Source organism: Rhipicephalus microplus, chromosome X (assembly GCF_043290135.1).
Source record: "Rhipicephalus microplus isolate Deutch F79 chromosome X, USDA_Rmic, whole genome shotgun sequence".
NCBI classification, from domain to species: domain Eukaryota; kingdom Metazoa; phylum Arthropoda; class Arachnida; order Ixodida; family Ixodidae; genus Rhipicephalus; species Rhipicephalus microplus.
In genome coordinates this window covers 283,904,125-283,919,521 of record NC_134710.1, presented here as the reverse complement: position 1 = coordinate 283,919,521, position 15,397 = coordinate 283,904,125, and the positions used below count along the sequence as shown (strand labels likewise).

The 15,397-nt window shown below is 41.2% G+C and overlaps 1 protein-coding gene across 5 annotated transcripts in view; it reads left to right on the top strand.

Annotated features, from left to right (window-relative positions):
* Positions 1–7,571, top strand: part of LOC119161454 (protein FAM13A) — a 196,345-nt gene extending 188,774 nt beyond the window's left edge. For all 5 annotated transcript variants that reach the window (XM_037413930.2, XM_037413933.2, XM_037413934.2 and 2 more), the window contains 3 exons: positions 3,445–3,546; positions 4,651–4,705; positions 7,103–7,571. In XM_037413930.2, coding sequence (XP_037269827.2) covers positions 3,445–3,546; positions 4,651–4,705; positions 7,103–7,171 — 226 coding nt within the window. In that variant the 3' untranslated portion in view covers positions 7,172–7,571. The remainder of the gene's footprint in view (positions 1–3,444; positions 3,547–4,650; positions 4,706–7,102) is intronic.
* The last annotated feature ends 7,826 nt before the right edge of the window (positions 7,572–15,397 follow it).

Genomic DNA, 15,397 nt, shown 5'->3' with positions numbered 1-15,397 from the left:
TAGCTTCAAGTTGACTCACTCTAAATGTTCAATGTACCATAACTTTTGTTAACATAGATTTAGAACATCCATTTTTCTTGCATTGCACACAGTCCTAATTCCAGATTATTGTGATATGCTAATTTATTGTGTAGCTCTCTTAGTTACAAAAAAAAAAAATTGCTTCCCAAAATGCATATTAAATATTTTGTATTCTAAAAACAACACCTTATACAAGAAAAATAATTGCATATTTAAAATCAGCAGGCATATATACATAAGCTCACCAAGTTCTATCGAAATCAAGCGAGAAACAAAACGCTGTTTTATCATCTACCCTTGAACCTAAAATTAACAATATTTTTGTGCCAACGGGGTACTGGATTCAGTATCTCGCTTATTCGAGCTTTCGAAAGCTCAGAGCTGAAAAAAAGGTGCATTTTTTTTTCCAGCGATGTATTTATTTGGGAACTTAGCCATACAGAACACTTGAGACCATGGTAAAATGTGCACCATGCACCACGTGTGGCAACCATTCTAAATCATCTTTAATAATGACTAGCATTCATTTCTATAGCACAAAAAAATAAAAATAATAAAGACACGGAAGGAGAGAGAGAAAGAGCGCTGTCTTGCCTGTATTTTTCGGGCTACAGAAACGAATGCCAGCTATTGCAACCAGCTAGCCTGCTCTATCACCTTGACGAATTTAATTATGAATGCACGCGATGCTATATTGTTACTGGTGCATTCACTAATGGAATTGGATCAAGCCAACTGAAAACCAGCAAGTCAGCTGCTGGTTCTAGCAGCACCATGGGAGAAAATCGGTAACCTGCTGGAACCAGCACAGAGAACCAGTAAGCGATCTCCTGGGATCAGGGCAGTCAATGGGTTGCCTGCTGGGACCAGTATAAAACCATTGAGCACCCTGCTGAAACCAGCAGAATACCTGTAAGCACACTTCTGAAACCAGTACAACCATCAGGAAACCAGCAGGTTAGTTGCTGGTTCCACCAGAAGCCAGTAGCTCCCAGCAGAAAGCCAACAAGAGATTTTCACCTGGGTACTGAGTATATTCCTGGCCAACTGGCTGTAGTTCTTAGCAGCTGGGTAGAAAACATACTTCGACATATTTGGAAAACACTTTTCCACAAAGCCCTCAGTTTGTCACATCTTGTAAGATTTGAGTGATAAATTGTTTATATGTAACAGTTTACTACGAATGATTACTTTTAACTGTCTGATTCACATTATACCTATATATATATATATAGGTAGCGGGAATGAATACGTACGTCACTACACGCAAATAAAGACAGTTGCTCTGTATACCTTTGTACAAAAAATCATTACTGATCAATGTCAGATTCACATTATACCTAGATATATGTCGTGGAATAAATGCATTGGGACATGTAAATAAATACACACAGTATTATCTTTATAAATAAAATACACATTAACCTCAGCTATTCAGTTGACACTGAATTTAGAGCCACTACATTTTAAATGCTTTCAATGCCATTATTATTGCAATGTTGAGTTGCCGTAAAAGTGAGATCAAGACGTCGATCTTGTGCTTTCTTAATTGCTTCATACAGACAGCCAAACTCGCCACGTGCATCTAATGGAGCACATGTATAGAGAACCTTCTACCTCTAAATAATTAACTGTCAGGCAAATTAGTTGTGCATGATTGACTTTAACATATTACTGCAAGCCAGGGGGTGACACACTGGGCCCGTGCCCCCCCCCCCCCCCCCAGCATTTTTTTCGCCATGGCATACAGAGCGAAAAATGACCATTTGACCGAAAAAATTTCGAGCAGTGCACCAGCTGCAAGCATATCAGATATTGCTTCACTGCTCAACATCGGTCTAACGGCGCATATATACACATGCATAGTTTTTTTTTCTTTTTGAGAGAAACTGAGAAAAACATGTTTTTTTCTACTACCAATATCGTTAGGCTTGCTCCAATAAGTGCCTATGTCTCCAAAATACCTCAGAATCAACATATATAGCCCACTATCGTCCGTATTCAGGGGTAAATTTAGACTTCACTGGGCTTGAATTAGCCCGTAAAAAAGTAAATTGCAGCAAAATAACGATCTAGATACAACTCTTAGTTCTTAATCATATGTGTGGTTTTACATCCCAAAGCCACGATATGATTATAAGGAACGCCGTGGTAGAGGGTTCCGGAAATGTAGACCATCTGGTGTTTTTTAAAGAGCACTGACATCGCACAGCACATGGGCTTCAAGCATTTTCGCCATTGTCGAAATGCGCTCACCGCGGCTGGGATGGAACCCGCGACCTTGTGGTCAGTAGTCGAGCACCCTAGCCACTGTTCCACCGAGACAGACTGTTCTTAATAATAATAATATCTCGGGTTTTACGTGCCAAAACCATTATATATTTATGAGCCACGCTGAAGTGGATGCATGACTAAGATATTTTCAATCATCTGGAGTTTTTTAACGTGCAGTGATATCTCATAGTACACGGGCTTTAGCATCACAGCCGGAATAGTCTTGTTTTCTGCGTTTGTCGTATTGCTTGCGATAATATGTGCCACTCATTCATTGACCACTAATCGAGCTAAAGTAATGTGACCTGTCCGCGTGAGAATGACAAAGCACTGATCAGAAACATGTGAAACTACCGGTACAAATGGCTCACTACAGCTGAAGGAAGCTTTGGGAGAAACACCAGTCTCACCGATAGCTATCTCTACAGCTGATGCGGCGGCTGGAAAAGGAACTAGCGCTCTCATAGGCGACGAGGAGCATTCGGCGGGTTGCACTGAAGGGAAGGATCGAGCGGCCGTGTTTGAGCCATATTCCCATGCAGACACTTTTGAAGATACTTTTCTTTCTGAGATATTTTCACTTAGCTAGCACCAGACTTTGATGGGCACAGAGTTTTCCAGCAAAGGTAACATGACAAGATGAGTCAGCATACTTGGCCAAGGTGCTCACTTTGTGCTGTACCAAGTATACGTTTGCTGTACACACGAATGTGTCATGCCCCAGTCGCATGAAATGTATGTTATCCACATAGCTGATTTACCTGAAAATATCCTTGTTGAATAATGGAACTTAGTTCTATGCTTTCTATGGTTTCGATAATTAAGATTTTCAGACTTTTTTTTTTAGTTAGAATTATCAGCTGGCAACTGTACACACACCTTATTAAAGTTCAGCTGATGTTTGATGTGGTTACAACCTTCTGTGTTGCAAGATTTTCTTGCAGCACAGACTAACGGTAAAAACAATCTAGAAAGTGTCAATACTTGACTTCATCTCATTTTGTTTTACACTCCAGTAATGTGCTAGCCGGCCTACCTCGGCATCCGTAACTGTGATGCTTTTTTGTTACAAATTCTTTCATTAAAGTGATTATGTTATTTGGAATAAAACTTGTGCATTGCTTTAATAGTTCATTGTATTTCTTACAGGGCTGAGTTGCTTAAACAGCAGCAGCAGTCTAAACTTGAAAAGCGTCGGCTTCGCAAGTTGCTGAGAGAATTTGAAGAGGAATTCCAGAAGCAAACTGGAAGGTAATTACTTGCTGCGACTTTCATTCACTTGTAGCTTTGTCAGTTGAAGGAGTGGTGGTGTCCAATTTCGGGACTCATTGGCAATGGCAGCCACCCCCTAGTTTTTCATTGCTCTCCCTCCTTTTTTTTTTAATATGCAGTTAAACCTTGAGTTTACAAATTCGGTGAAAGGAGTAGTTTACTTTGTTGCATTAAAATCTCATTATGTAGAAACTTGACCTTTTAAAGCAAGCTGGAGTTGTTTAAGGAGTCTGTAGTTGTTAAAAGAGCCCTTTTTTTACACCAAAAATGTCAGAACAATTTTTATCTGTAAAAAAGATAGTATCTATAACATAGAAAACCGTATTTTATTGAGCCCGATATTCAGCGAACATGACATGACCATTCTTATGAAGTCCTCTTCACAGCAGGAATGCATGATATGTAAGCAGGTCTTAGCACTAATAAGTGTTCAGTGAACTATGTACTAGTAAGTGTTTTTCAGCACTGTTAGTCTGCAACCTTTTACCATTTTACCCTGATGCACATCGGTACTGAAGTGGGCAGTCTGCATCGGTGAGCAGCTGTGAACCTAAAATTCTCAGGGTGCAGTCACGATCACAAGTGCATGCGCCATCTTGGCTGGCATTAGTAGACGATTGATATACTCTCTTACATGGTGCGCTGTCCTCTCCTTATAGCAGCCACGTTTTTTTAAAATGTCGAGTTACAGTGGACTGGATATCAAATGCTGTCACTCTTAGATTGTTTAATAAAAAAACAAGCATTACTATTTATTGCTATCATAATTGTTGCTTTGCCTTTGCAAAATTGTGTTTTTAGTTTTCATTTTTTAGCTTGCCAAGCATCTTGTCATTGTTTCGGTATTCTCAAAGAGTAATTTACTAGTATGATTCAAATTACTTTTCTCTTTAGTGTTCCTTTAAATAAAGCGAACAGTGATAGTGGTGGTCTGTGTGAAGCAGTATTTGTGCGCGAAAATGTGCTGTCGGGATGTGGTAGCTCTCACTAACAGCTGCTATAAAGCTCTTGTTTTGAGACCTTTATTAATTACAGCGGCAAAGGTGTACCCACTAAAGTTTTTCTTCTTCCTTCTTTATTCAGGAAAGTGCAAAAAGAAGATAAGGCCCCAATGGACTCGGTGTACTGTGAGTACAAGGTAAAGGCTTACATCTTGTCGAAGGCATGCTGGCACAGACGAGCTTGCATTTTAGAAAAAATAAGCATCAGAGCTCATACTGGCAAGGCATCTGCCATCCTCTTGGAAGGGAGCTACTGTGTCTATCGAGGCTGTAGTATTCTCAATAAACAAAATATGTGCAGTATGTTTCGGTGCTTTTCGTATGAAGAAATTAAGGTAATCTCAGTGATCAGCATCTGAACTGGGTTTGACTGGTTGTATTTCACATGTTCAAACATATTAATGGTATGTTGTTGCCATGACTTGGAGTTACATTTTCCATTTTGTGGTGCATTCGTTTTTTTTAGCACTTCTTATTCCTATTGTGATGCGTTCATTTTTTTAGCACTTCTCATTCCTAAGCATTGTCTGAACATGTTAATGTACATCATAAGCTAATTGAATGGAACTTTGAGGGACTGTCAGTATGGATTACACTTGACAGAAGTTCTATCTACTGAGATATGTGTAGAGGTGGTGCAGTACAGTCTGTAATATGTGGGTTTGTGCGAATATGGAACTTTAGGTTCGAATCGAATGGCAGTTTTGATAGAAGAATTTTAAGACAAATTAGAATAATGTATACCACATATATTAAACAAAAATGGGCATATTTCTGATGACCTAACTAATCTGCACAATAAAAAAATTGAAGCAAAGCCTGTGCAAATGCCAATTTTTCGCTTCAAAGGAAGTTGAAACAACTTTGAATAGTAGCAGGATTTGACTTTCAGTAGAATGCAAGTGACAGCCTGTAAAATATGTCAAGTTTTAAAATTTAGAGAATGTAAGTCGGAACTGTAACAAGCTTTTAAAGTTAAATGAATCGATGTGAGGGTAATACTTTCATTTAACCGTGAAGTGAGGTTTCGAGGCAGTGCAGATTTTCCCTGGATATGTGTGCTCACAGCTTGCAGAAAAACCGCCGTTCCAGGGAATTACACACAGACTAATGTGCGCCTGAATAGGCGCTCTCATGGCTTAGTATCTCTTGAATGCAGTGACTTTACAGGTGGTTGCATGCCGACTAATATACATATATTAATTTGTTTTGAATACTTGAAATTTTCAATAATTTAACATCATATAGAAGTGAATTCGAATACTGCACTATTCATTTGAATATTCAAAGTATTTGAATATTTGCACAGGCCTAATAATAGGCCCTCTTATGTTAAATTAAGTGGCTCTGCAACACATTTTCAGTGTGGTCAGAAAACACTTGCAAGTCACGGCTCCCATAAACAAGTGAGCCAAACATTACAGCGCAGCGTGCTGCCTGGAATTTACAGTAATTTGACCTTTGTGAGCTGCATGGGCATGTCACGGGATGCTGACGTGCCCATGTGCTCGCTGGCGATCACACTCAACGTTAACCGCGCATTCAAAGAAAAAAAAAAGAAAGCGCGCAAGGTCATGACACGCTGCTAAATAAACATAGCTTTTCGCCCTTTCATCATCATCCTTCATTCTTGCGTAGCTTTCAACATGCTTGCTAGTATAAAAGGAGAGACAAAAGCACTTAAAAATGTGTGACGAATCTCTGTAACTTTGCGGGTACTTGTTGGATTCTAAAAATCTTTGTGGCCATTGATTTGTGAGGCAATGAACACATTTAATGAAACCATTGGAGGATTACTTGGGAAAGTGTTGCAGGGTCTCTTTACACATAATGCATATACATCATCCAGTTTGTTCAGTGTGACAGGGCATGGTTATAGCTATGAGACAGACCAGGCACTGATAGTTTTGGTTTCAAGAGGAAGCTGATGATGTGATGATGATCAGCTGTAGGGGTTTCGGGGCTATGGCTAGTCTGAGAACCCCTCGGGGAAGAGGCGGAGACCTACAGAAACCATGTTTACTGATAGAAACACATGCCTCAACTGCCCGCTGCCAGCGCTGCCGTGTGCCAAGAGCGCATTCACGATCTTCATTATCTTCTTCTTCCTGCGGTTGGGGCACTCGCAGTCGCGGCTCCCATAAAATAAAACATGGCCCTAGCTGCATCAATGTGTGGTTGAGTATCACACAGTTGTGGAGGTCGTTTGATGGTCACCGTTTGTTAAAGATGGCTTTCTTAGATGAATTATAGATGTTGCAAGAGTTATTTTCAGATTTTCTTTCTTTTGGGAAAATCCCTTGAAGCTTGCTTCATGGTTTTATTGATACAGAGTTTTGAAAATTCTGGTTCTGAATAATGAAAGTCTTGTAGCATTACCAAACACCAAACAAGCCATAAACTGACCATCCAGTCCTTTGTTCCATTTAAGTGATTTCTCAACCTCATGTATGAAGTTCAATCATGTGATACAACTGCACTTTTGCGAGCTACATTGTGTCAAGGTACTTACGAAAGCTTGGATTATTTTGCAGCATGTCAAGGCTCGGATGCGACTGTTGGAGGTGCTCGTCTCCAAACATGAACATCGACGAGAGATATGAATCTGGCAGACGTCGTCTGTGTGCAACCCCATCCTTCTTGCACATTGTTTTTTTTTTTTTCTTTCTTCACTTTCTTAGAGGGTTGCACCTCCCCATTGTAGAACCACATGATCATGTGCTGTGGAGTGTGAATGTGTGGTTCTGTGGCAGCATTGTGGTCGAGATACAGCATTAGCAATGTGCTCTTATGGGCAGAATCGTGAGAACACAGGTTTTTCGTCTTTCTCTTGTCTTATCTTGATATATATAGTTTTTTTCATACAACAGAATATGACTTGGAACAGAGAAATAATTCATAAGTGCATTGCATACGTAGCCTAACTAACCATTAAGCTTTCATTACACTTTTTTTTTCTACTCCGTGGCATTTTTATCAATCCATTCTCTGTAGTCCTTAAAAGGAATAGCTGTTTTTGTTTTAATGCCCCCAGAGCTTCCATTGCTCCGGAGCTTTTGTAATGTGTGATGCCACTTCATAATGTGGCCTTATGGTTGACAATTTATTGAGGTGATAGGGAAGCCTATTTTTTTTTTGAAGGTGTCCTTGTCGTAGTGTGAAATCTTTTTATGTCCAGCAGAGCTCTCTGCTTGAAACCGTGATACGCAACAGATGCAGTCATCTGCTGCATCTCTTGGAGTTGGCACCGTGTTCATGCAATTCATGGGACGTGTTCACAACATTGACAGTAGATTAATTTCATCGCTAATACAGTAAAGGAGGTGCATGTGTATTTAAACGCACATGCGTCAGCCTCAAGTAGTGTGTATATTTGCTGAAGTGTTATTCACATTTCAAGTCAAATATACACTGCTCGTTCTTAGGGCATGCCTGCTTGAAAATGTTGTGTATACATTTGTGCACTTTCTAAAATAATCATTTGTAATATCGTTGCTTGGCTAAGGTCGCACTTCAGGCTACACATTTTTTTTTTTTTTATTTTTAGAGCACTTAATCATTTTTCTGAGCAATGTGAGCATAAGTATAGGATAAAAAAAAAGAACACTGTGTCAATTCCAGCAGCATTTTTTTTTGCTCTCAATTTTGGTGATTGCTTTGTTTTGCAAATAGTTTGTTGTTAAACTTGCAAGAACTAAGCTTGTGGCATTTCTTAATGTTAGTACTTGTCATTATGTATGCTTGCCTTCTTGGTTACCTTGGATGCATGGAAATAGCGTGGTGGCCTTCTGGTAGCCTTTGTTCAGAGGCAGTGCTTGAGAGTCAGGCTGCCTTGGCCACCTTTTTTTAGCGCTTGTTTTGGCATTGCATCTTTCAAGGCATGCCTGGCCATAATAGTTATCAGACTTTGTGGTGTATGGCAAGTGCCAGGTCTTCTGGGAAATTGCTGGCCACAAAGACAGCACTGCTTTTGTTTTGGACGATCGAGTGCCTTGATCGGATGGAACGGGACAATGTGTTGCTTGTTTGCCAGGTAGCCAAGAATGGTGTTCCTCTTCTGTTTTATCATGTGCGTCTGCTTGTAGACTGTTTGGTATATATTGTACCTGACATATGTGTGTGTATTTGTCCACATGGGTTACACCTGTTTTCTAGAGGCATGATATTACAAGCCACGGTATTCGTAGTCTCCACATGCTATGTGTGTAACATGGTGACCGTGGCCATGTTGTGCGTGTGGCTAGTCTAGTGAAACTTTCCTCACTTGAGTTTGTGAATTCTATGGACCCGGTGTGATGCTATGTTCTTGTGGGTTTTTAAAAGTCTTTTTATATTCATCTGGACATGCAGTTAGAGGTTTCTTTTTTTTTTTCATGTATGAAGTGGTGCATTGTCTGCAAGCAAGCTGTCAGATGATATTTTGAGTATGCAAAGTGCTGTATAAATATTAAATATATACATACATATATATTATATATATGCATAAACATACATATACATATATAAATATTACTTGTCCAAGTGTCCGTGCATAGACTAAACCTGAAATGTTCATGGATGACAGTATTATGTGTGAGAAAGTTGTTGGATGAACGATTCAGATTCGTTATTTATGGTGGTGAATGTGATGCTGTGAGCATTAAAAAGTTTCTAGAGAGTGCTTGCTGTTGTCTGATTACACGACCTCAAGCAGGTGCTGGTTTGAATGCCTCTTCGGGCAACATTCCACCTGTTATGAAGGTACGACTGAAATCTACTCGTCCAGCATGTTTTACGCGGGTGTCATGCCAAGTGCTCTGCACGTTACTATAAAAGCCAAGGGAAGCACAAGTGAAGTTATTTGCTGACCGGAAAACGGGAATGCTAAAAATGAAAGCAAATGTGAGGGGAAAAAAAAACTCCTTTAAGCTACTGAGTTCAACCCACACCAATTGTGGGCCAAAACCTATTTTCCATGAGAACTACGAGAGCTGAAGCTGCATTTTCTATTCATCTGACCAGCAGTAGGCTTTTCTTTAGACCATTTGTTACCCTTCTTTTTATCATTGCTTTCCTCCTAATTTAACAGCGAATCGCTTCCCGGTGCTTTTGTTGTAATTGTCAGCTGTTGGCTTCATATTGCCCCGACAAAGTCTGGTCCTTTATTTCCCCTTCTCATTTACTACGACATTTGTGACATGTATGACTCCGTATTATAGCAAGTTTTTGTCTTGATGCACGCCATTTTTTATGTTGCCCTGTGGCTGCAAAGTTGGATGCAGGTTTTTCTACCGTATGCAGATTTACAATATATTTTAGTAGAAACATCTTGCTGACTTGAACTGCGTTGCGATTGTGATTGTACAAAGTGGCAAAACAGACCACGCGGACTAATGTAAGCTTGCGTAGTTTTTCCCTGGAATGGCTTGCAGCTTGCTGCCTCTTGTCAGTTGCTGGAAATGTGTTACAAGCATATAACTATACTTGTAGTAAATTGCACGTGTGTCCTGGTTATCAATGGTTATCAACAGCACTTGTAGATAGAAAGCTACCAATCACTGCAAAATGTCCTTTATTTAGCTTTGTTTTTACGCTGTCTTGGTAGTAATGAATGTAACCGGCATAATGCTATAGCATAGATTTGTACAACTTCACACTTGTTTCGTTAGAAAAAGGCTGGAGTAGAGATGAAAGTGGCCAGCTTTGTATGAAGAGCATGCTATATTTGTTAGTGCTGGCACTTTTTTATTAACGACCTCCTCCACACGCCTGGCTTTAGTACATTGTACCTTCTGTTTTGTATTCAGATATGCAAATGGTGTAAGCACAACATTTGCATTGCTCAGCAGTGTTGTCACATATGGCATTCGTGCTGTTGTGGTAGTAAGTAATCATGTGTGTGGTCATGTAAATGGTCAAATATGCTTATGATTATTTGGTAGTGCACTGCAGTTGTGGGTACATACTGCATGTATTTTGCACTGTTGTAACTGCACCTTTCTTGGAAATGCTGCAAGGAACTTGAAGGTTGCCAATTAAACATTTGTGAGGCCAGGTGGTTTACTCGTGCCTTAACTTGTAGCAACAGGCAACACATACGTCCACTGCAGGTCGCAAGCATAACATACAGTGTGTTCCAGCCATTGCTAGCATGATTAAAAAAAAAAAAAGAAACGTAGTCGCTACGCATCTCATAGGTGCAGTATTCTGAGCCATATAAAGCAGGTCGGGATAATATTTATAAGCCTCAGAACTCGGTGATTAACAAAAAAGGCCTATAGTGACCTTTTAAATTGTAACGCTAGCGAAAAATCGCATATACAAAAGTTAGGCTGCTTGTTCAGAAAGATGAGATATTTAATCTAGGCTAATTAAGGTGTCTGTGTCGGCTGAATTTTCCATGGAGGTGAGAATGTTTCAGGCCCATGTACTTAGATTTGGGTGCAGGCTAAAGAACCCCAGCTGGTATAAATTTCCGGAGCGCTCCGCTACGGCGTCTCTCATAATCATATTGTGGTTTTGAGACATCAAACCCCAGATATTATTATTACAAAGCTAAGGTGTTTCCAGCCTGCTGAATCGATTTGCAGCCTTTCTTTAAAGCGCGCGAATCTTTAAAAAAATACTACATAACCGCCGCCTAGTGCGCGGCGCCTATAGTGCCCTCAAATGTTAGATCCTGCTCCACATACTGACCGGGCTATCGATTCACTATACTATTGGTGACTGTGGCATGAGGTCGATCGAACAGGCCTGTGGCATGGACGTTAAGTTACAAAGAGGCGCGTACTGTTTGAAGAAATTGATAAGAGGAAACAGAGGCAACCAATGGTAAATGTTCTATGAGACCAGTGGCATTTGATGCAGCGCATGCATCTTTTTTTTCTTTTTTTTTTTCGCTCCAATGATAAAGACCCCCTACAGGAGACCATGGGGACAATGTGATGAAGTATGGAGATAACAGATTCACTCGCAAGCAGTGGCCTTTATCTCTCTCTCTCTCTCTATGTGTGTGTGTGTGTGTGTGTTTGAGAGAGAGAGAGAGAAAGTGAGTGGGGTGGCATGCCCCTCCTTCACATAACGTCAATTGGAGTCACCGAGTCACCGCGATAGCCTCTTCAGTTGACCTCTGTGCAAGGAGCAGTATTTGATTATTTGTTCAAAACTTACATTTGAAATTACTAAAAGTGCCGCCCGTCGGGCGGCACTTTTAGTTTGAATTATAAAGCGCGGTAAACTAAAAATGCCGCCCAATGAGTGGCACTTTTAGTTTGCCGCGCTTTTTAATGAAACTGTATAGTTTCGATATAAAGCAAAGAGTAGGGGGTGTTGCGAAGATAATTAATCCTGGTCAAAACGAACCCTTGAGTTAGTAATTTTGAATGCTCACCTTCCTAGTGTGTAAGTTTGAAATAGTGACACCATTTTCCGGACCTGTTCAAGCGCCGCCATCTTGGACTGATAACGTTGCAGTTTTGTATCCGTGTCAAATAAACGAACCGTGCTACGGTGAGCGTGCACGCAAGTAAACACTTGGGCTGGTACGTTCAACGTTTCATGACCGTCATAATTTCTCGTTACGACATAAAAACCGACAAAACAATCGCCCTTCAGCCCAAAATAGCGGCGCCCATGAGTCGAAAATTTTATTTAGTGTGGAGTGCTAATCGAACGAAGTACAGAAGAGAGTGTTGCCAGTCTATCTCCCTTTCGCTCATTTTGCTTTGCCAGTAGGCTTGCAATGTGCAACCTAGCTCAGAATCTCGATATACTCTGCACGTACAGTAGCGCTCATTGCGGCACTGAAACGTTAAGCTGATTTACAGAATATCGGTAATAGGAACATTTAACCGAATTTTCTCGGACGGTGCTGCCATGAAGTGTTAGGCCATTTAGAATATACAGCTCATGTCGAGTGCAACTTCGTAGGACTAAATTTCATAACTGCGGCTGATGTGAGTTTGAGACCCCTGCTGCAAACTTGGGGATATGCCATGCGTTACCCTCTTAACTTTTAGATATCTTCATCCTCCTTTTCACATCACTCCTCCTCACCCTCACTTTACTTTCCCATTCCCTTGCTATTTTTACTGTGCATCGATATGCTACACATGCTAGGAGCTGCTTGGCACATGTCTGCTTTTTGTGGCGCAGACCCATATAGCTTATAAAGCATATAGCTATGCTACATGATATATCTATGGCGCATAAACTGACACGCCTTACCCTCTGGCTTTTGTTTTCCCCTCACTTCACGAAACTCCTCCTGACACCCACTTCCCGTTCCCACCTCTTTGTTAGCGGCTTGGCACATGCCCGCTTTCTGGCCGAGGTTTCTGTCTGCGGAAATAGCTTTAGTCCAAGCTTGAAGAGCCCTGTTAATAAAAAAAAAACACTATTTAGCTGTGAGCCAAAAAAACCCATAGCCGATATCACGTATTGGGATGTTTAAGTTGTATATCTGTAACTTATTTGTCCAGTGGATGTACAGTACACGTATACTTCTCTGTTGAAGAGGACTCTTTAATATGTTGGCGCCCGCCACAGGACGTCGTCAAGTTGTGAAGTTACGAAATGACCATCTTTGTTTTAGAAACTTGCCGCAGTATATTGTCACGATTAAACGACGGCAAAGCAAAAGAAAACAGCGAAGCCAGCGACACCACTGCAAACATCATTCATTATTTACGATTTAAGTATTTAGTCTTAACTTCCATTGAAAGTCTTTCATTCATAAGTCTTTATAACTTAAAGATCCTACCGCCCGAATCTTGGCCGATCCCACCTTTGGGGGTAAGCGCCAGCAGAAAGAGGATCATCCTCTTCATCATCATCACAATTGCTGTGAACATGACAAGGTAGGTGCATATGCTTTTGTGAACTCAGAATACAGAGCTTATCCTTGATCTCTTTCCTATTCTTTCCGCATGTTTCCAAAGGGCTGTTTTTATGATGTGCGATTTATCTTCCACAAAAATTCACACAAGCGGGTGAAAAAAAAAAGGGGGGGGGGTCGTCAATACATCGCTTATCACGTACGACTGCGCTTCCTGGCTTACTGTGGCCGTCAGAAATGCTGACGCGCTGTGAAGCTGCTGCAGCCGCGGCCGCTCATTTGGGAGCGTTTCGTGTGGATGATTTTTTTTTTGTGTAAACTTATGGTTGCGAGTTCTGTATTACGATGGCAAAATGTGGCAGTCGCGTGGAATAATTCTATTATTCCTTGTCTTTCTTCAAACGCCAGTAAAAATTACTATGCGGAATTGGCGCAAAAAATTTGATTGGTCTTTTTGAAAATGTTTTTCACAGCGTAACGAACGCCCTTGGCCTTAAAGGGGCCCTGCAACACTTTTTGAGCGCGGTTAGAAAACGCTGCCGATGGTTAGTAGAGGCTCCCGACAACACGCGAGCGAAATATTATAGCGCAGCACGTGGCCTGGAATTCACATTACCAAAGTCAGCTAAAAATTGCTTTCTCTTCTCTCGACAAATGACGGAAGATGCTGAAAAATCATAAGTGACAAACCCATCTATCAGCCATTGGCTGATTTGAACATGGCGCCCTTTGTCGTTACACAGATCGCCGCGGGAGTTCGCGACTTGTGCACGTGTGTCGCGCGATCACAAAAGAACCACGCAATGAAAGAAAAAAATAAAAAAAAGTACTCAATGTCACGAGGTGCGCATGACGTATTTCTTTGCCCCTTTCACCCCTCCCTGCTTAGCTTCCAGTGCTTTCGTTGGGACGAGAGAAGAGAGAATGCGTTGGCAGCGTGCGACAAGTATTTGCAACTCCGCTCGTACCAGACGGATTCTTAAACTTTTTGCGGCTTTGAATTCGTGACGAAATAAGCTCTTCCAGTGAGAGAAAGAGAGATAAAGATACAAGGAAAGGCAGGGAGGCTAACAAGACGCATATCCGGTTTGCTACCCTGCACTGGGGAAGGGATAAAGGGGAGAAAAGAGGTTGCCCAAAGATGAGAAGGTACACACAATCACGAGCACACTCGGGGAGCACACACAGTTCACAGGCGGAATTCTTTGCAACCCGTGCGGGTTCAATAGCTGATTTAAAATTTCCAGCTGCATCTGTTTTAGAAAAAAAAAGTGTGGTAAATTTTTTTAGAGTGACCATAAAGTGACAATTGTTTGTGTTGGGGCTTATATATAAGCAAGAGCTAAAAAAATTCTTTTCTAACCTTATATGACGTTTAAATAATATTCGTTGCAATAAACGTCTCTGTAGTTCACGGAAGTGGAAAAATAAGCTCACGAACGGGCCTCAAGTGGAAACGCCGAGGAAGAAAAGTCACCTTTGATCAAATCCCTATCTTCTCGTTGCGCACACTTTTGAGATGACGCTCGCTCAGAAACTTTTGATATTCTGAACTCGTAACTATTGGTATGACGGGCTGACATCCAATGAAATGAATTCTGATTCGGCAGCCGAGCGGTGATTCGAAGAAATCACCGCTAGACTCGCATGCATGCAGAGAAACCAACGTGTACTTGCTTAGAGCGAGCGAACTGCGCGGGTGCGCGCTCTGAAGAAAGCCATAAAGTTTATTCTCTAAAAAAAATAAAGTTTATTCTCTCTCTCTCTGAAGAAAGCCGTATGGTTTTGCGCGTGCCCGGAAAGCAAGAACAAATAAGAAACGCAAAATAATCCTTCGTGTTATCACCTGCGACACGGAAGCGGTGTTTGCGAGTTCCGTACACGGGAAACATCGTGCAGGAAACGCAACCACAGCGACATCGCTTATGTCTGCCAGCGCCTGCGAGAAAACCGGCGCAATCGTGCTCCGAAGAGCAATGAACGAGAGTCACCATTTGAGAGATTCTAAACCGGA